At 44.8% G+C, this 22,367-nt stretch overlaps 1 protein-coding gene across 5 annotated transcripts in view; it reads right to left on the reverse strand.

Moving 5' to 3' along the window:
• Positions 1 to 2,369: 2,369 nt before the first annotated feature.
• OPN4 (opsin 4) overlaps positions 2,370 to 22,367 on the reverse strand; it is a 47,544-nt gene continuing 27,546 nt past the window's right edge. For 2 of the 5 annotated variants that reach the window (XM_075610559.1, XM_075610561.1), the window contains 4 exons: positions 20,671 to 20,860; positions 19,306 to 19,458; positions 18,323 to 18,391; positions 2,370 to 7,178 (listed from right to left, as the gene is read on the reverse strand). In XM_075610559.1, the coding sequence (XP_075466674.1) occupies positions 6,900 to 7,178; positions 18,323 to 18,391; positions 19,306 to 19,458; positions 20,671 to 20,860 (691 nt within the window). In that variant the 3' untranslated portion in view covers positions 2,370 to 6,899. The remainder of the gene's footprint in view (positions 7,179 to 18,322; positions 18,392 to 19,305; positions 19,459 to 20,670; positions 20,861 to 22,367) is intronic. The other 3 variants (XR_012803431.1, XM_075610560.1, XM_075610562.1) reach the window with 3 other exon arrangements.

The following is a 22,367-nucleotide window of genomic DNA, read 5'->3' on the forward strand; positions in this document are numbered from 1 at the left end:
AGTGGGAGGTAGGAGCTGTAAGTATTTGCAGAAGCTAGTGTTGTACAATATATAAACATTAAAGAGGCGATCCAAACATGCAATGTTTATATCAAATTATTTGTATTTTTAACATAGGATTGACGCAGGGGTCTCCAGAGGTGAACCCTATTAATTTCAGCTCCGGGACCCCCTGTCTCCAGTGATACTTAACTCTGTAGGGGCTGCTGGTCGCCACTCTGCTCCGCTAGCAGGGTTCACGTAACGGTGGAAGTTTCTAAGCTCCTGCACTCTGTGGACCAACAGGAAGCCGTGACATCATCACGTTCGGCTTCCTGTTGGCCCACATAACCCGGGAGCATGACACTTTCCCAAGATACCAGCACCACCTTTGGAGGTAAGTGTCTCGGGAAACAGGGAGTCCCCAGGGATGAAATTAATGGGGTTCAACTCAGGTGACCCCCTGCTTCAATCCTATGTACAAAAAAAACCCAGCTTGGATTGCCGCTTTAACAACACCCATTACAAACGCATGCACTGCTTCACGGATGCTCAGAAGAGATCCACCAGTTACAATACAATAAAGATCTCAGGGAAACAGAAATGCACATATCGCATAACATACACCTCTGCAGGAAATCCCTAAACAACTAGAGCACCCAAAAGGCAAGAGCAGTAATAGAGTTTATGCAAAGGCAATATACACAAACTAGAGGCAAAAAGATCCGGACTAGTAACCATGACCCAGAGAGTGGAGAACCAAATAGGAAAAGGGGACAATAACAAACAATACAAACACATAAAGACTAGGAACTTGGGAGGGACGGAGGAGATGAGAGAAAGTCAACGGTGGCGTGACGGTGGTAACGGGGTCGCAGGAGTTGCTGTTAATTACTAATTAGTCATTGAACTCACCTTTTATTTGTTGTACAAGTTCTAGGAAGGGAATTGTATTGCAGATAAAGAAATGTTACATCGAAACAATGTTTTGACAAAAGTTTAATAGTTTAGCTTTATATAAAATAAAAAGACGAAAGTCATGCAAACCTGTAAATGGAAAATAACCTGTTATGACCAAAGAAATATTGACCATTTATGATCTTAACAAATGTTGACAAATATATGTAATGCAAGACTTTCAATAAAAAAATACTATACAAAAAAATACAAGCAAACTGAATTCCCAGAGCTTACCAATTTCGAAATTATCTGTAAAAAGAGGACATACCAGAAGGGACTAAAAACAAAGATGTACTTGGAACTAGAATTAGTCAGAAAAAGACCTAAACATATTTATATACTAAAGCGGGCCGAGGATCTACATTTAGATATAGATAGGGATGATTGGGAGGATATATGGGACAATGCCTCTAAGACTTCCATATGTACCACGACAAACAAAAATATATACAAAATTATGTTTCAATGGTATCTTACGCCAAAGAGATTGAAACACATTTTCTCCGAGGTCTCTGTTGGAGAAGTTGTGGGCAGATTGGAGATATGGTTCATATATGGTGGAACAGCTCGGCTATCCAAAAATATTGGTCTTTAATCCAAACGATTATTGAGGGAACGACAGAGATTAAAATCCCTCTTGAGCCTCATATATTTACTGGCGAAACCAGTTGAAGATGTCAACTATCCCACAAATGCCTGATTTCACATATTCTAACTGTATTGTATTGTATTGTATTGTATGTCTTTATTTATATAGCGCCATTAATGTACATAGCGCTTCACAGTAGTAATACATGTGGTAATCAAATAAATAACAGATAATATAAATAACAGATCATGGGAATAAGTGCTTTAGACATAAACGTAACAATAAGGAAGAGGAGTCCCTGCCCCGAGGAGCTTACAGTCTAATTGGTAGGTAGGGAGAACGTACAGAGACAGTAGGAGGGAGTTCTGGTAAGTGTGTCTGCAGGGGGCCAAGCTTTATGTATCATGTGTTCAGAATATCCACAGTGCTATTCATATGCTTCTTTAAGCCAGTGTGTCTTAAGGTGGGTCTTAAAGGTGGATAGAGAGGGTGCTAGTCGGGTACTAGGGGAAGGGCATTCCAGAGGTGTGGGGCAGTCAGTGAAAAAGGTTTAAGGCGGGAGAGGGCTTTAGATACAAAGGGGGTAGAAAGAAGACATCCTTGAGCAGAACGCAAGAGTCTGGATGGTGCATAGCGGGAAATGTACCCTTATCACCCTTACCCCTCTCCTTGCCCAAGTGATCCACACCCCACACCCTGTTTATATTGCATGATTTGGTTGTATAAGACTTGTCAAATTTTCCAAGTAATGTTTTCCCTATATTTGAACATTTCAATTAAAACTTTGGTTGAAAAAACAAAACAAACAAAAAACACACAAGCAAACAGAATCATGAGACAATTTGATTAAATAACTATATATTTATTTGGAAAATGCTACATATAATAAATCTTATTTCACAGAAGAACATCAAGTACTACTATAAATGGAATAGTTCAATAAAGCTTTCCAGTTTACAGTATAGTGAGTTTTATGGATAAAGAGCAGAAAGTATTACATTTTGTTATATTGTGCATGTAAAATATATAATATATTATTTATCATTGCATTATTCCATTCCAAAGATCTGTACTCAGATTGATGATTATTTGTTATAGGCATATATAGATCACTGCATGGTTACAATATGAAGCAGCTTCCAGCCATGGGATGGCAACGATGCCCTCATTATTTTACAGTCACCGTGTATTCAAGGCCCAATAATTGCAGTTTACTATGCATGCTTTTCATTAAGGTGCGATGGTTGCGTTTCGGCACAAAAACTCCCGGGACTTAATTCGAAGATCTGTGCAGTGGTGCCGCAATGGCGTTATCTCACTTTAATGAACCCCTATGACTATATTGTGACCCTTCACTGAAAAGCTGTTGAAGCTCTTCTTCTGCGTCTCATGAAAATGCTTCAGATCTCACACTTTATGTACATGCCTCTTTAAATGTATCATCCTCCCACTTAGCAAGATGTAAAGTGTACCCAAAAATGTATAAAGTTAGGAAGGGGCAAGCCCGTTTCATATAACAGTCAGGATACAGAAGCTCAATGGAATAAAATGTAAAGGGTCAGGTGCAAAAATAGAATTTTAATAGAAAATAAAAATTCTTTGAAAGAGTGACTATATTGAATGCCCAGCACTTAATGGTTACAGTTTAAAATGCTGGAGAACAGAACAGAGCCTGAAAAAGCTACAAATAAAAATCAAAGGCTGAGATCCTGCAAGCTAAGAAAACAGGCATTTATAGCTCGATCTGACATTGACTTACCAGGAAACACGGGATCATACTCCAATAACCTTATCATCCCTTAGTGAGTCTTCCCCAAATTGGGATGTTACAAAAGCAGTATTGGATTCCCTCACCGCATGACTCCCCAATGTTTTACTGGTCTGTTTAGCAGAGAAGGGGTTACATACTGTAGAATGTCTTTTAATGTATACAAGTATCTCTCCTTTATGGTTCTAATAGTATAAATATTTGAAGATAGGTCACTAAAAGCTTGTCCCGGTTATGAGACAGACCAGTGCTCGTTCGTAATCAGTCACAGGGCTCTTACTTGTTTAATGTCAATGGCTAGACACATGTTTATGTAACATAGGAAAAAGATACCGTGTATTTAAATACAATCAATGCTAATATTAGTGAAGCCCTTAGGAAAGGTATTAATGCAATAAGTTGATCGAGCTGTTCCTAGATCTGTGTTTATTACCTCAAGACCGACAAGGTTTTTCAAGCTGCAGTTCAAGCTGCCATTTTAATTAAATTATTTTTTTTCCATTCAATATGTGCATCAATACAAGCTACACACTGATAAGTGATTAGCTAAGTTGCCAATTGATCCATTCTCCTGAAATCGATCGCTGAAGATTCAGCTCGGGGGTTCTTTAAATCACTGTTAGGGCAGCAGAAGATTACCCAAGATGCAAAGTTCTGTGTGGAAGATCATGTGACCAGGCAGGCACTAGATACAATTGGTGCACTGCTAGAGACAGGGCAAAAGGGGTGTGCCAGAGCCTGTCTTAGAAGAGGAAGGGGATGTGATTTTGTAAATGGTTGCTAGAGAAACAAAAATGCTTGTTACATTAGAATACATTAAAAATGTCTTTAAAAATGGTTGTTTTTTTAATTAAATGCTACAAGTATTTTCTCGTAGTACAGAACTGATTTATTAAAACACACACACACACACACACACACACACACACACACACACACACACACACACACACACACACACACACACACACACACATCATGCTGACTATCTGCAGCACCGTGTGCCAGTGATTTCTACGGGGGGTCTATATCTCTGGAAGCAGGGGGTCCCCGGATCTGAAATGAACGGGGTTCCGTTCCAGAGACCCCCTGCTTCAAGCCTTGTAAAAAAAAAAATATTAAAAAAAAGAGCTTGGATTGCCACTTTAAAACCTTCTTAAAATTAAAAAAACTGAGGTTTGATCTGAGGATGTATTTCATGTACAAAAAAGGGAAAAAAAGGACTAGTAAGGAATGAATATAGACTATTATAAGGTGTGTATAATGTTCTCTCCCTTAACGTTTTCTATCACTCTATGTAACAACTGTCTGTGATGGTAAATATTTTACTTTTCAACCAGGCAGTGATTTTATTTGAGTTCCAAGTAAATGTATTCTGCAGATCCCAGCACATACAGTACATGTCTATACAGTTCCAGGGGTAATATCAGCAAGCATGCTATGAATGCAGATAGAGACCCGCAGAATTGGAATATTATTGGCATTGCTTACTTGAAGACATATAACAACACACATGTAAAAGACGGTCAATGTGCTTCGTGGGTGCTAAATGAGCTCAGCGGGGCTCAACTCCTGTCCTCAAGACCCCCCATCAGGTCAGGTTTGAAGGATATCCCTGCTTCAGCACAGGTGGGAAAACGGATCAACTGCAGTTCTCAAGAACCCAAGAGGTCTGCTTTGACGATATCACTGCTTCAGTACAGGTGGGTCAACCAGTGGCTCAGTCGAAGATATGCCACTGCTTCATATATCCCAGCTTCAGCACAGGTGGGTCAACCAGTGGCTCAGTCAAAGACTGAGCCACTGGTTGAGCCACCCGTGCTGAAGCTGGGATATCCATCACACCTGACCTGTTGGGGGGCTCTTGAGAACTATAAATCACAAGCACTAAACATTTCACCGCATTACAAAGGGAGAGAAACCTAGAGGGGGGGGGGGGGGGGAATGTGTCAAAATTCAACCCGCAAATTCTTCACCGTGTTTTTGTCACTTTTCAATTTTCCACCTCGACTTTGGCATGGAAACGTTTTGGAAAATGTGCCGAAACCTGCCGCCATATTTGATTTGCCTTCCCTATTTTCAAATGTCATTGGCGTACTCGATTGGCATACGTTAAAACAAAATATTATATTTGTTTTATTCGATTCCATTGTGAATGTCCAAAATGATGCTGACATTTGCACATCCCTGGGGGTCGCCATGCGTCAATATTTTGCGCGCGAACATTAATATTTTATTTTTTTCAAAGAGGGGCGAATATGCCCGTTTGGAGATTGAGCCGCAAATATTCGATCCTGAGAATAAACGCCGTATTCGTGGCCAAGTCGAATGTCTGTAAATAATTTGCACTCTAAAAAAAATAAAAATCACCATTCAGGTGTGACTTGTTTCTGAACTTCTATTTCAAGAATTTGCTTGCAATATTATGTCTGCCAGGTCTCAGTAAGACCTAAGAAAAAGATTATGTTTTGACACACACTTTTAAACCAAATGGATACTGATTTTGATAGCACTACGCGGAGACCTGCCCTTAAAGCACTTATCTGTGCTACACCTTTCTGTGCCATTTAAATTATCCCCGCCACTTACTCTGCAACTTTATTTAAGTAGTTGATGTAAGACTATATGATAGCCTAACTAATCTACTTCCAACTTCCAAATTAGGCCAGATATCTATAACTCACTTTTTCACAGCTCTCAGATGTGATCCATCATTCCGCATGAAGCATCACTGTATATAAAGTGACATACGTGTGGGGCCACAGCTCGTCCATAAGGCACCTTACAGCCAAATCCATTCTTATGGAATAGCACTGCTTAGTTAATATGTGCCGTAATGCACATCTCTGACTCATGTTAGACACAATTGGATACTTTGTATATAATTGGATACATTATATTATTGTAAGTAACTCCTTTTGCTTTAGTAACTCCTACATGGAGTTTGTTTCAGCTAACTCTTCCTTTAACTCCCTTTGACATCATGTAATTACCATATAACTCCTTTTGATTGCACTCAAGAGGAGCATAATTACAGCACATTAACATGACACACAGAAACTGCACATTCACAATGCATTACAAGTGCCTGAACATCATACCAAACTGTCGGTTTTGGAGATTGATACAGCTAACCCCATGATGCTTACAGAATAAGATGAAACCCGGAATTTTACGTTGATCACAAGCCATTCATCCTCTCAAATATTTGATTGTTTTCCCTCAACCCCAATGATAAGTCTCATGACTGCCTAAAATAAACAAAGCCATGAAATGTCATATTTGCTCAGTTCCACAGTTCACCGAGTGTTACAACCCCATCTCTGAAACTGCTCTGAAATGTTTGCACTGAAAGTGATTTGGTACAATTGAATTGCCATTAATATCCCAGAAATGCTGCTGCACGGCTAACGAGACTGTGATGATTACGCTTATTTTGCATGGGAAGATAGCTTTTACTGACATCAGGATAACTTTAACATGATGTGTGTACTACTATCGGAACAATGGATAATACAGATATAGGATTTGGAAAAGCATAAGGTGCTGAATTAGCTTGTTTTCACAGCATTGTCAATTTTATAAATGTTTTCCAGGAGGTGATTATTTTGGAAACACGTCTGTGTTAGTTTGGGGTGTAGTTGCAGACGTGATTGTTGCAGTAGGTGTATTCTGCTTAATCTGATCCATTTGCTTTTTGGTATCCTTGTCACAATCTTGGCTATTGACCCTATGGCAGGGAAGGGTCGAGTTGTGCTCAGAAGCTGCCTGGCTCCCCTGGAGGTTGCTGTATGTCACCACAATACTTGGTATCCGGGCTGCTGTTCCTCTGGTGAACGAGTCTCCCTTCCTTTGTCCAAAGTTGTTCAAGCTTTTACTTATCTTAAGCATACAAAGAGAATCATGACATGTCAACATAAATATCTACAATTACCTTCATTTTCAGCAATACTGACCTTTAAGAAAAAGTTGTTACCAAAGTTTGCTGTGCAGCTGGCATCACTTTACTCCGGACTCTCTAGGCGATGGTACCACCCGAGTCGCGGCAAAGGTGCCCCCCCCCCAAAAGAGTCACCCCCCCCCCAAAAGAGTCACCCCACTATGCTTCCCCTTCACTGCTCCTGTCCACTAAGCCAGCATGGACAGGGTTAACATCATTAGGAAAAGACAGACACAATTTAAAAGAGCTTGGGCTCGTCAGCACCTCCCCCTGCACCTCTGCTATGGGTGTTGTCTGTTTGCTGTGCAGCTGATATCACTCTACCCCAGACTCTTTTGGAGATGATACCACCCGAGTCACGGAAAAGGCCAAAGGGTGTCAGCTGTTTGCTAATGTTGCAGCTGCTCTGTACAATCCGAAACACACCAACCTTCTCACCACCCTGTACCCTATGGTTTCCACTTACCCTTCCTTGTAGATTGTTAGCTCCTTGGGGCAGGCCCGTCCTTACCTACTACACCAATGTATGGGAATATTGGTTATCTTATAGTTTGTCATCCTCCAACCCTATTGTACTGCGCTACAGAATAGGTTGGTGCATTATAACTAAATGATCATAATAATACCCATGGAACTTACTCCAATTAAAAGTTTGCTTTTGAAAAGGCATAAAAGCTTTTTTCTATGAAATACCATGAATTTCACATACACTGGAAACTTTTCATTTAGGTCATGCTACTTTAATGGTATATTTAATAATCTGGTGCCTTTATTTTACATTGGGTTTGCACCTGTTTGACAGCTGGGAATCTCTGATGTATCACCTCCTACAAAACCTTCCCACTCGGACCTCCATTAAGTACTCTATATTCCCTTCTGTGTCAGTGTCACCTGTCCCACTGCCTCTATCTTCACCTTTGTTGTAATGATTGTCATTCTCTGGAAAATGCAAGGCCGAATGGCAGCACGCGCTTTGCATATGGTTCAAGCAGTTATATAACATTTGAAATGTGTGTAGCAGCAGCTCTGCATTTTAACTACATATGTCCTAGACTGATCAATGAACCCAGGTAGGTGCACAGATAGAAGAGTACTTGTGGATTAATAATGGCCCTTGACACCTTTTCATCTGGAAGGGCCTCAGATTATGCTAACCTCTACATGGGGTTGTGGGAGGACCTCCCTGTGTGGGCCAAATGCTGGGCCTGGTTTTCTATGGCCATTTCATCGACGATATTTTAATATGGGATGGAGAAGAGGAAGATCTGTTTCCGATTTTGTCTGCATTTGACAACAATGATATGGGATTAAAATGTACTTTTGTTATAGATCCTGTGAAAATTAATTTTCTCGATCTTGAATTATCTACCTGTCCGGGTGATCCGAATATTCAGTGTTCGACAATCCTATACATTTACTCGCCCGGGCGGGTGGATTTAACCCCCAGGCGAGTAAACATTGGCCCAAGCAGCACACGTGGTTTTTTTTAAATTTCCCCTGTTCGCGCTGAAATTTCCCTGCTCGCGCTTAAAAAACAAAAAACAAAAAAAACTCCCTACCTGACTGCTGTTTGGCGCGCGCTCCCAGGCTTTGTGGGCCAGGCTCTATATGAGCCCGCCCCCAACGAGCAGCCATTCTTTCTGCCCAGACATCAAGAGTAAGTACACGCCATGCTGCGGCCCCTCTGCTCCTTCCCTGCGATCCCCCTGGTCCCCACATGGCTCCCTACTCCCCACCGCGGCAGCTCTCCTGTCCCCTCCTCCTGTCCCCGTCCCCTGCTCCTGTCCCCTTCCCCTCCTCCTGTCCCCATTTCTGCTCCTGTCCCCTTCCCCTCCTCCATTCCCCTGCTCCTGTCCCCTTCCCCTCCTCCTGTCCCCTGCTCCTGTCCCCTTCCCCTCCGCCTGTCCCCTGCTCCTGTCCCCTTCCCCTCCTCCTGTCCCTTGCTCCTGTCCCCTTCCCCCTCGATCCACCGATCGCTGCCCCGGGCGGGAGGTCCCCACTGCTGGCAGCCCGGTTGGCGTGCGGGGGGGGGGAGGGGACTCGGCCCTAACCACGTGACTCCCACCTACCCTGCCGCCTCCCCGCCTGCTAGCTTCATGCCGCCGCGGGCTGGGGGGAAGAAGCAGTCTGCAAAGCTGCTTGGCCGCGCACTGTGAAGACATGCCGGCGAGGGGAGCAGGGTAGTGGCGGCCACTGCGGGGATGACTGTCCCCTGGGGGATACCTCGCCACGTGCCTCTCACCCTGCCTCCCCAAAGCTTCCAATATGCCCGCGTGAGGTATGGGGGGGGGGGGGGGTGGGTGTCGGCCTGCCCCCCCCCCCCACGAGCAGGGGGTGGGTGGGGGAGGAGCGTGGTGGTGGTGCTGGTCGTGGCCTTTCCTTCCCCCCCCCCCCGTGTGTGTGTGTGTGAGCGTGAGCAAGTGTATGGGAGCAAGTGTATGTGTATGGGAGCATGTGTATGTGTGTATGTGTATTGGAGCATGTGTATGTGTGTATGTGTATGGGAGCATGTGTATGTGTATGGGAGCATGTGTATGTGTGTATGTGTATGGGAGCATGTGTATGTGTGTATGTGTATGGGAGCATGTGTATGTGTGTATGTGTATGGGAGCAAGTGTATGTGTGTATGTGTATGGGAGCAAGTGTATGTGTATGGGAGCAAGTGTATGGGAGCAAGTGTATGTGTGTATGGGAGCATGTGTATGGGAGCAAGTGTATGTGTGTATGGGAGCATGTGTATGTGTGTGACACCAGAGGTACCCCCCCAATCAGTCACCACCCCCCCAGTCAGTCACCACCCCCCCAGTCAGTCACCACCCCCCCAGTCAGTCACCACCCCCCCAGTCAGTCACCCCCCCCGTCAGTCACCCCCCCCCATCAGTCACCCCCCTGTCAGTCCCCCCCAGTCAGTCACCCCCCCCAGTCAGTCACCCCCCCCCCCCCAGTCAGTCAGTCACCTCTCTCTGTGTATCACCCACCCTCTGTGTGTTTTCTCCCTCTGTGTCTCTCCCCCACACTCTCTCTTTCCCCCACACCCTCTCTCTCCCCCACAGCCCTCTCTCTCCCCCACAGGCCCTCTCTCTCTCCCGCCACACCCTCTCTCCTGCTCCCCCACAACCCTCTCTCTCTCCCCACACACCTCTCTCTCTCCCCCACACCCTCTCTCTCTCCCCACTCCCTCTCTCTCTCCCGCACCACCCTCCATCTCTCTCCCCCACACCCTCTCTCTCCCCCACACCCTCTCTCTCCCCCACACCCTCTCTCTCTCCCCCACACCCTCTCTCTCTCCCCCACACACTCTCTCTCCCCCCACACCCTCTCTCTCCCCCCACTCTCTCTCTCTCCCCCCACCTCTCTCTCTCCCCCACTCTCTCTCTCCCCCACTCTCCTCTCTCTCCCCCCACTCTCTCTCTCTCCCCCACTCTCTCTCTCTCCCCCCACTCTCTCCTCTCTCCTCCCCCACTCTCTCTCTCTCCCTCACTCTCTCTCTCTCCCCCCACTCTCTCTCTCTCCCCCCACCTCTCTCTCTCTCCCCCACTCTCTCTCTCTCCCCCCACTCTCTCTCTCTCTCTCTCTCCTCCCCACTCTCTCTCTCTCTCTCCCCCACTCTCTCTCTCTCTCTGCCACCACTCTCTCTCTCCCCCCCCCACTCTCTCTCTCCCCCCCCCCCACTCTCTCTCTCTCCCCCCCCACTCTCTCTCTCTGCCCCCACTCTTCTCTCCTCTCTGCCCCCACTCTCTCTCTCTCTCTGCCACACTCTCTCTCTCTGCCCCACTCTCTCTCTCTCTTCTCTCTCTCTCCCCCCACTCTCTCTCTCTCCCCCCCACACTCTCTCTCTCTCCCCCCACACTCCTCTCTCTCCCCCCCCACACTCTCTCTCTCCCCCCCACACTCTCTCTCTCTCTCCCCCTCACACTCTCTCTCCCCCCCCACACTCTCTCTCTCTCCCCCCACTCTCTCTCTCCCCCCCCACACTCTCTCTCTCCCCCCCCCACTCTCTCTCTCTCCCCCCACTCTCTCTCTCTCTCCCCCACTCTCTCTCTCTCCCCCACTCTCTCTCTCTCTCCCCCCACTCTCTCTCTCTCTCCCCCCACTCTCTCTCTCTCTCCCCCCACTCTCTCTCTCTCCCCCCACTCTCTCTCTCTCTCTCTCCCCCCTCACTCTCTCTCTCTCTCTCTCTCCCCCCACTCTCTCTCTCTCCCCCCCCACTCTCTCTCTCTCTCTGCCACCACTCTCTCTCTCTCTGCCCCCACTCTCTCTCTCTCTCTGCCCCACTCTCTCTCTCCCCCCACTCTCTCTCTCTTCTCTCTCTCCCCCACTCTCTCTTTCTCCCCCCCACTCTCTCTTTCTCCCCCCCACACTCTCTCTCCCCCCCCACACTCTCTCTCTCTCCCCCCCACACACTCTCTCTCTCCCCCCCACACTCTCTCTCCCCCCCCCACACACTCTCTCTCTCTCCCCCCCACTCTCTCTCTCCCTCTATCTCTCTAACCCCCCCACCCTCTGGATCGCTTATTTACCTATATATCTTACTGCCCTATACTACACGAAATAACCTATACTGCTGTCTTCCAGATCTGACTCAAGCTTCACACGGAAGATATCGGAATCCCCCCCTAACCCAGAAGACAGGTAGGGAACACATCCCCTCCAATGTGTAACATTGCGGGAATGAGGTCACCTGGACATTGAGGGACTACGGATCAGGTAAGATCCCAGGCGGAATTACTGCTTTAGATATTGTGAAGCGGGGGCGTCCAGGCACTGGTTAAGGGGTTCAGGAAACTAGTCATTCACACCTGGCTTTTATTTCTAGATCTGAAATTTACGCACACACACACGTAACAAGGCCTAATTGTAGTATAATGTAATACAATAAATACATTTATGTCAAAAATGAATGTTGTTCTGACTAGGAATTTATTAAATGTATTTTATTTATATATTTATTTTAAAGCGGGGTTGGGGCGGGACTAGGGTTGGGGGCGGGACTAGGGGCGGGGTTGGGGGCGGGACTAGGTGGCGAGTAGATTTTTTGGTTGGGCGAGTAGATTTTTGGGTGATTTGTCGAACACTGCGAATATTCATACGAAAAACACGTTTTAAGGAGGTAGTGGTAAATAGTTTTCTACACGCCTCCAGTAATCACCATCGGAAATGGTTGGACAATATCCCTAGAAGTCAGTTCTTCAGGATCAAGAGGAACTGTACCTCACAAGAGGATTTTGTTAAACAGGGTCATATGTTAGTGGACACATTTGTGGTTAAATGTTACAGTAGGGAACAGGTTCAGAAGGCTTTTGAAGAGGTCAGATCTGTCAATAGGGCTGATCTATTGACTCAATCTAAAAACAAACGTGTGACTAAAAATCAGTTGGGTCTATTGAAGATAACATCCTCCGTTTTATCACTAGGTATAACAGGCAGCATCCTCTGTCAGAGCTGTTCTGGAGTATTCTTTTGAGTGACCCAGTGTTGGGGCCTACACTTCCCCCTATGGTACCCGTTACATATAGAAGGGCTACCCGTTACATACGTATAGATGGGCTAAAAATATTAAAAACATGTTAGCACAGAGAAGACTGAGAACTATAGAGAATATAGGCGAAGGTGAATTAAGGAGCCCATGGTAATTTTACTTGTGGTAGAGGACGGTGTCTTACCTGTAAGCACCTTATATCCAATGATTGCTTTTCATCATTCGCGAATCACTCTACACATATGGTTAGGGGCACTATAAACTGTTTGTCAACATACTTTATTTACATGATCTCATGCTCCTGCGGGCCACAATATGTGGGCCGTACTATTCGTGCACTTAGCACTAGATTCTTGGAGCATAGAAGCAATGTGAGCCATGGAAATCAGGCGCACAGTTTATCTTGACATTTTTCTATTAATCACAATAGGGATCCAGCATCCTTAACTATTATAGGGTTAGAACACATCTCTCCCTCTCTATTAGGAGGGATAGATTCAAGAGGTAATGCCTCCGGGAGACCTATTGGATCTATACCCTGGGTACCTTGTCTCCAGGGGGATTTAATGATTGTCTAGACACAAGTACGCTCATTTAGAAATATTGGTCCTGTGTTTTTCTGCCAGTCCCTATATTCAGGCGCTGGGTGTTGGATGTTAGTCCCAACCTTTTAGTTGTTCTTTTATTGTTCCCATTGTATTTGGAATTTGTATGCATTGTTTCCTCTAGCATCCCAACATTTACACATATACTCTTGGATTATATCACATAATTATTTATGTATACATTGGTATAGTGTACAAATTTTATTTGGGTGTTATTTGTCCCTCACTAGTTTATTCACCTATGTACTGTACAAGTGTTTTATCCCCTTCCTGTGAATATTCATGACTATCAGATACTTTTTAGTGATCATTAAAAACCCTATCCTTCTCTTTTATTATTTAAATATATATATGGCATATTTGTATTTCTTTTACATTGATTTTTATCATATATAATAACCACATTTTAAAAAACAATTATATACACATAGGAATTTTATGTCCACTGGCAGTTATATCCCCGCTTCTCCAAGTTTTACTCATGTGCTTTTGTTGTTTGGTTTATGCATATTGTATTGTATACCCCATGTTTACTGTGTGCCATGTTTTACAAGCAACCCAAATTCAGATCGTCAACCCATTAGGGGTTCATATTTGGTTAATTGACTTTAGACTATAAAGGACCACTGTGGTCCTGCATAAGTTCACCCCTGATGAAGTCACATTACGTTCACGTGATGAAACGCGTAGGGTCTCTCTCTGCTGGAGGTCTGTTTGACAGTTATCGGTTGATGCTGTAAATGAAGAGTGCTGTGGGACCGTGGTAATTGCAGTACTAGTTTCCTGCAGGAATTTCTACGCGTACTCGGAAGCGCAACTGCATCACTAGGAGGTCCACAAGGACCCGGTATTCATCCATACTGTGATCTAAAAGTGTGGGACTGCAGTTAACTTGAGCACCAGTTTCTGGGGGAACCGCGACACGCACCCGGAAGTGGAACTATGTCACCAACAGTTCCACAAGGACCCGGTACCAGCCCACAAACAGTGACTTCTACTTCTACCCACGGTCCTGGCCACAGTATCTTCTATGCGCAAGTTCAAGTGACCTGTGTGAGTTGCATTTTTATATTGTTCACTAATAAACCTATTTTACAGATTAATGCTATGGAGCCCTCACTTTCTATTTTTGCTTTATAGATTGTTGAAGGAGTTGGTTTTCCCTGAGAAGAGCTGTGTGGAGTCTCCGTCGTTATCGTCTACTTGGTTTATTTGTATCTATTATTTGGCACACTATTCCCTTTTGTTCATTCCCTTACCTATCCCAATCCTATCCCATTTATTCCCCCTTTTCTCCGTATGTCTGTTGTTTTGTTTTGTATATGTAGTGTTTTGTGGTCTTTTGTTTTCTGTCTTAATTAGGTATATATCTATAGCACATTACCTATCATTATGTTTGTCTTTTTATCTATTGTATTTTTATTGCACTTAATCTACCTTTACAGTCCTATAATACACTGGGATATATAATATTGTTGTTCTCTATACTGCGGCACTGTAATTTATCTTTTTGTTTTTTATAAACAAATAAAAGTTATATATAAAAGTTATGGTGGGGGAAAAAGGTGACGAAAAACCCTCCACCGTAAAGCATATAGCAAATAAAAATATCACTTGTGAGCACATTCCCATGTCCCAAACGGGACCTTCCTCAGGGTGGTGCACCACCAGCGTGTCGCACCACCCTGAGAAAGGTCCTGTTTGGGGACCGAAACGTTGGTATCTTGTGCCTTGTTGTTAATACAACTGCTTCATCTGCATATGCCTTAGTGCTGTCTCCTCATTTCATGTTTCACGGTATCGTACTTCTATGCAATACTTATTGGATGTGCACCTGCCTACATATGCTTACTAGTGGAGTGCTGGCTGCCTTGTTTAATGGATGGATGGATGGATGGATGGATGGATAGATAGATAGATAGAGGCCTCCCCAATGATCTTCCAGGTACTACAGTTGCAGGCCTCTCTTCTCCTTGTTGTTGCAACAAATGTTCTGATTTCATTCCATCTTAATTTTGGTCGTCTTAGTCTTCACTGGTGAAAAAGACTATAAAAAATAACAAACGTTTAAGGAAGAATAAATATTTGATCAAACATTTCTTTTTGAATTTGTCAAGTTTGGCCGAACTTTTGAGGTTAAAAGTTTAAATCAAATTTTCAAAAGTTTTTTGAAAAGTTTGATTGAACTGCAGGCGAAACGAACGTTGGCACCTTTGCATATCTCTATTGCAATGTGATTTTTTCCACAAGTCCAAAAGTCCTCCAGCAACAAATCAGGGAACTTGCTGCAGCAATTAAGTAGGTGGGCGTCCATATGAATGTATGTATGTCTGTATATCTTTATTTATATAGTACCATCCATGTGCATAGCGCTTCACAGCAGCGATACACGTGACATTATAATATAACAGATAATGGGAATAAGCGCTTGAGACATAAAAGTGACATTAGTAAAAGGGAGTCCCTGCCCACAGAAATTACAATGTAAGTGAATCTCAGCAAGATCAAAGTGATATATCAACTCTACAATGGTCAAAATAAATGGAATAGAACCCGGAGAAGATGAAAACGATATTGACTAGTAAGTATAATGGATAGAAAACGTTTTTTAATTAATCAATAGGAGAATGAAGATGGGATAGAGCGGATTTGAAAGGAACTCAACAGTCTATCTAGGGAACCTTCCACTGTGCATAGGGTTGCCAGGTGGCTTGTCCAAAAATACAGGACACAATGGTGAAAGGTGCGACACGCCAGAATCGTTGGTGGGGAAGAATGTTATTTATAAATGACCTGACAGTTACGTCATTTTTTTTCTAAATTTCACTACGTGTTCACCAATTTTCACCACTTTATATTCTATTTTGTAAAAAATCTGGGGAGGGGTCTTGAGAGGGAGCGCCCTTCCGAGGTTTTTTTTAGGAAATAGAATATGAAATAGTGCAAATAGATGCAAATTGGTGCATGCTTGGAGTGAAATTTAGAACAAATGACGTAATGGTCAGATCATTTATAAATAACTGACCTGCAGTCATTCTGTACATGGCGAACAATACTAATCTTAATGCTCCTCCCACAAATTCCAAGATTGTTGCACCCCTCCTCATCCTCTCTCTCTTCCCCCTTATCCTCTCCCATCTCACCCCCCTCGTCCTCTCACCCCCCTCCTTTCATCCTCTCTCATTCCCCCCTCCCTTCATCCTCTCACCCCCTCCCTTCATCCTCTCTCACCCCCCTCCCTTCATCCTCTCTCACCCCCCTCCCTTCTTCCTCTCTCACCCCTCCTCCATTCTCTCACCCCCTCCCTTCATCCTCTCTCACCTCCCCCCTCCCTGTCATTAGCAATCCCACAGAACTGAAAGAGAAAACACACAAGCACACACACACACACACACACACAACAGTACAAGTACAAATACACACACACACACCAGGACAAAACAGAACAAATACACACAGGACAGGCAGGCAGGACACATCCACACCTCTCTCTGCTCCATTCTTTTTCCTCGCTCTTTGGCCCCAACCCCAGGCTCCTGCCACCACCTCCTGATTGGCTGCATTTCACAGCAGCAACCAGTCAGGATGGAGGAAGCTGCCCAGCCCCCTAGCAGCAGCCCTGCTCTATCACTTCTCAGGGGAAATCCCATGATTGGTTACTAAGTCCGAAGAGGTAATACCGGTATACATGTACAGAGAGGTAATACCGGACACATACATGTCCCCTCCCCCCCTGCACACATACATGTCCAGTATTATCTCTCATTTTTTACCGGACAGAGTAAAAAAAATACCGGGCTGTCCGGTTCAATACCGGACTGTCCGGTTCAATACCGGACACCTGGCAACCCTATCTTTGCATAAGGAGAAAGTGTTCGACCAGTGTTTCCTGCCTGTGCTCACAGTTAAAAGTCAAACTTCGCCCCTAAAAGCAAAAATAATTCAGAATCTTTACACAACGCAAAATAGTATGGAGGGATGTATGTTTAGTGTTACCCGAAGAGACAGGAAAAAATGAATGGATTGGGAAACGAAATTCTGTGACGTCATCACAAGGGCGAAGAAATGAAAATGGCAGTTGCCATACTCAACTAGATTCCAGGGAATATTAAAATACCAAGAACATGGTCAGAAGTTGGAGGGGGGGTTGGGGGAAGGATGAAATTAGGAAATTTTTGACGCAAAATGGAGAAGAGAGGCTTGCAACTGAAGAACCCGATGAAGATGATTGGAGAGGTCTTTATCCAGAAGTGAATCGACAAGGGCTGAAGAAGATGAGAGAGAGATGAGAGAGATGAGAGAGAGAGAGAGATGAGAGGGAGAGATGAGAGATGAGAGAAAGAGATGAGAGAGAGAGATGAGAGAGAGAGATGAGAGAGAGAGATGATAGAGGGAGATGACGAGAGAGATGGAGAGAGAGAGATGAGAGGGAGAGATGAGAGATGAGAGAAAGAGATGAGAGAGAGATGAGAGAAAGAGATGAGAGAAAGAGATGAGAAAGAGATGAGAGAGAGATGAGAGAGAGATGAGAGAGAGAGATGGAGAGAGAGATGGAGAGAGAGAGATGGAGAGAAAGAGAAGAGAGAGATTGATTTTCAGTTAAGTACACTGGCGGCCGCCCTGAGTCTAAAGCGGCCGCCACCGTGGGTAATTTAAAACCGCGTGTAGGCGCGGTTTTTCCTCGATGCGTGCCGCGCGGCACTGTGCCTCCGTTGCCTCCGTTCCGCCGGCATCCCGAAGGCATCCGTGACACTGGGGATCACGCTGCATGTGTGGGGGATGTGGGGGATCAGGGGAAGCAGAGGCGGAGCAGCCAGGGGTCGCGGACCGGAGGAAGGGAAGATGCGGCTGGTGCACGGCCAAGCCGAAGCCGAGCCGAAAAAAGCCCCGGAAAATTACGGGCATTTGTTAGTTTAAAGCTGGCCGCAGCAGTATTAGCATTGACGTGGTGTGCAATCTAGAACATTTTCCGAGCCACTTTTTTAATTTTGTACCTACTTACAGAAAGTGGAGAATACCGATCAGCGGGGCCAACTTCTACCATTGAAATATCCTCTGCGTTCATTGAAGTCTAGGAGACATGAAAATTAGACAACCTATTATTATTTGCTACAAGAAAAAAGGAACATTGAAAACAAGACAAAACCATTGAAGACACATTGTAACTATTTTAAATAATTGGAATTAATTTCTATTCATAAACATTGTATACGGAATATTATATACTACATATATATATAGTCCAAAACCCATAATATTTTTAGAACCCAAACCCATACAGTATTTAGAATCAAAACTAAATTATCAGGCCATCTCTAGTTTTTCTTTACATATCTTTTCTTTATATATATATAGTTACATTATTATGTTCAGTTTTCCAGTTATATTACAGTATTTTAGTCGCCATAATTTTTAGGATTTAAGAATTCTTTTATTTTAGCAGTTTCCCACTTATTTCTACTTTTTTCACTCCATAATTTGGTAAAAATCCTAAAACCAAAGATAATAATGTTTTGGCAAAACCAAAAATACAATTTTTGTTTCTAGAGCAAAACCAAAAGATGAATGAAAGCACCCACTCTTAATTGTCAGAGACTAGGATTCCTATTGTTGAGCACACATGTGGATTATTATCCCTTTCTGTATGAGGGAAAAAAACTTTTCAATAACGGACAACACAAGGAAATTAAATCGCAATTAAAGAAAGAAAGACAGGCACAGAAATTCCAAACACAGGTAAGTTGAGGTCTCCATTCTTTCGTTTTGAAATACCAACTTATTACCATTCATATTTTGAATCGGTTATAAATTAAAAGAAATTAAAAAATATATTCCCTCTAATTAAAGAAATTAAATGGGCTACACCATAGATATTAGGAAGAACCAGTGCGGAGAGCAAACATCTACTTTTAGATGTTAATGTAAATATAATTGTTATTTCTGCTTTATTGACTTTTAGTTCAGTTGTACAAAATGTTGAGTTACCTTCTCAAAAATCCCAGAATCATGACTTTTCATTCTAGCTTTAGATATTATGTCACTGGTCTCAGTGGTGTCTTTGCCCATTTCACACGAAACCTGCCTACTGGCTGGTCTGGAGTTCACCCTACTGATATCAGCTTCAGTATCAGTCCAGCCCTGTAAGGAATACATCAGAAAGAGTCACCAAAGGATGCTGGGTACGCAGTTTTTTTTTACTATGATAAGATCAATCTACATGGGGATGAGTCATCAACAGGGAAAAATGTGAGGGAAAGATGGAATGGAATAGCCTGAAATGTCTCACTTTCCTTTTTTTTAATTATTAATAACAATGTCACCAGAAACCATACATTGTTTGTAAGCGTGTCCTGAAAGGCACAGAGAGATCATTTCAATTGCCAGATATAGGGGGTCTGTGTATCAAGAAGAATGTGCTTTGATGCCCTGCACCATGTTCTTCTTGAGGTTGTGTCAAATGTGATAAACTTGTTAGTATACCTGAACCATATTGTCAGGCAGAGAGGTTTATGACACCAGAGAGATTCTGATACAAATGAAAGCTAAAAAAGTGATGCATGGACGCACTGACTTTTATACATCCAATTATGTATAAACGCCTCTGTGCCATCCCGCGTGGTCCCGCCACCCTCCACACTTGCGTCCTTCCTCGTCTGCGCTCCCTCCCTGACCCCCATGCCCATACCTATCTCCTCTCCCCCATACCTCTCTCTTCTCTCAGGGCCATTTTTATCCCTCCAGGTTAATATCTACTCCCCCAGGACCATACCGCCATCTCCCCCCTCTCCTGCATGCCCATACTTATTCCTCTAGGCCCAAACCTATCCACCCAGGCCCATACATCCTTCTCCCGCAGCCCCACCCTTCTCCCCAGACCCATACAATTTCCCCTCCCCCATACTCCCCAGGCCGATACCTTCTCGCCCACCCATCAAGTCCATATCTTCTCCACCCCCCCAGGCCCATACCTACTTCTCCTCCCCACCCTCTTCCCCAGGCACCATACCTTGTCCCTTCCCCAACCTTCCCTCCCAAACCCAAACCTTCTCGCTTCCCCCACTCACTTCCCCAGGTCCTTCTCTCCCACCTCTCAGGCCCATTCCTTTCCTCCCCCCATGCCCATACCTTCTTTCCCTTCCAGCGCCATACCTTCTCTACCCCCCAGGCCCATACCTCCTCCCCACCCTGGCACATACCGTCTGCCCCTCCTCTTCCCCAAGGCCTTACCTCCCCTCACCCCTGACCTCCCAGTGTGTAGAGGGGGGCTGCTCCTTTATAAAGGACTTTACAGGCACCATTAATGTCATACATTAAAATAACCATATATATCTGTAATATTGTTTTTCTTACAGATTCACTATCGGAAACAGACGGCAGACGACCTCTCAGTCTGGGATGCCCACTCACGTCAGACGTTTGGCTGCAATGGCTGGTAACAGTAGAACGTCGAGAAGAAGCATAGCTGCTGTAGGACCTGGAGTCTTTGCGTTTCACTCTCAACAAAGATCTCAGACAGGGGATATACTTTGCAATCGCCATTCTAGGAAAGAGAAAAACAGACCATATTAATCCAACGAGGATAATTTCTAAGACTAACTTGTAACAAAATACATTATAGGATTTGCACTTAAATAATATAAGGACCTCAACATTTCCATGCTGGACGGATGCAGGAAAATGGGGAAATCACAGAAACGTTGAATACATAAGAGATATGGTGTGACGGTTCAGGGGATTCCTTCCCCTTCTTTCACTCCCTCTGTCCCTTCCCTTGCCAACCTCCCTGCGCTTACCCACTCTTGTCCCGCTCCGGCTACCTCTCAGGCTGTCCCTTTGCCTCAGCGCACGCCCCGCAAGTCTCGCGCACCCGCGCGGTCCCCGAGCCCCTGCGGCAACACTCCCCGCTCCCAGACTTCCTCAGTGCCCACTGCCATTCCCTCACCTCCGGTGGCGGTTCCCTCCGTTTCCCTCCGCTGGTAAGCCCACGGCGCGGCGCTCCGCGCGTCTCGTGACGCAGCCTGTGCGCGCGCACTCTCAGCTTACAGAGGGTGCACGCACACGCTCCCCTTCTAAGGCCTGTCAGTCTCTTGACTCCTCCCATGCCCTGCAAGCTATCTCTTTGTCCGACCTCTCTGTCGTCTCCTCCTCCTCTCCTCCTGACCTATCCCTGTTGTCTCCCACTTCTCTCTCTGCTCCTCCTCTCTCTCCCATTGGTGTTCCCTCCTTTATAATCCATGTCTATCCTCTCTATCATCGCTCTGCATAGTTCCTGTTATCCCTGTGTGTGCAGTCCTATGCTTTGCTCTCTCTGTGTTCCAGCCTGTACCTGCTCCTGTGTATCTTTGGATTTCCCTGGCTTTGACCCCTGCTCGTCCTGGACTACCCTGCTCTCTGTACCCCTTGAACCTTGCTACGAACTCTACTTTGCTGACCTCTGGAACCCTTGGACTTGGCTTACGAACTTTGACTACTCTGCTTTCTGTACCCCTGGACTTTGGCGCACGGACACGACCATTCTTACGTTTACCCTTCAAGGAAGTTGCAAGTATAACAACAATTTTCCTACAGGCCCAGCAACGCCATACCACACTCCGGGCTTGCCCCCACTACTGTGGGTGTGTGGTAATACCGTTCCCACCTCAGTATTGGGGTCTTGCCAGGTCTGCGGGCATACAGGCGTGACATATGGATACTATAATGTGCAGTAGGGACGCATTTAGCAAAGAGAGGCTATAGAGAAAGAAACCAAAGTTGCTGTACAGAAAAAATACAGCAAAATCCTTCAGCAAATATATTGTAAGTAAGAGTGGTGGTGCTGGTAGCAAATGCAGCAAGAAAATTCAGAAATGCATTTGATAGACATAAGTTTGTGTTCTCAAACCTTTCCTCGAGGGCTATCAGCATTGCACCAGTAGCACTGGCCTCTCACACAGGTACACGCACCAAATTATACATATGAACAGAATGGACAGAATGTTGGGTGGAGGCCTCAGAAACCCAGCCTGGCTTAGGGCACATAGAGGAGGTTCGACAACCTTTTCACTAAA

Source organism: Ascaphus truei, chromosome 8 (assembly GCF_040206685.1).
Source record: "Ascaphus truei isolate aAscTru1 chromosome 8, aAscTru1.hap1, whole genome shotgun sequence".
NCBI lineage: Eukaryota > Metazoa > Chordata > Amphibia > Anura > Ascaphidae > Ascaphus > Ascaphus truei.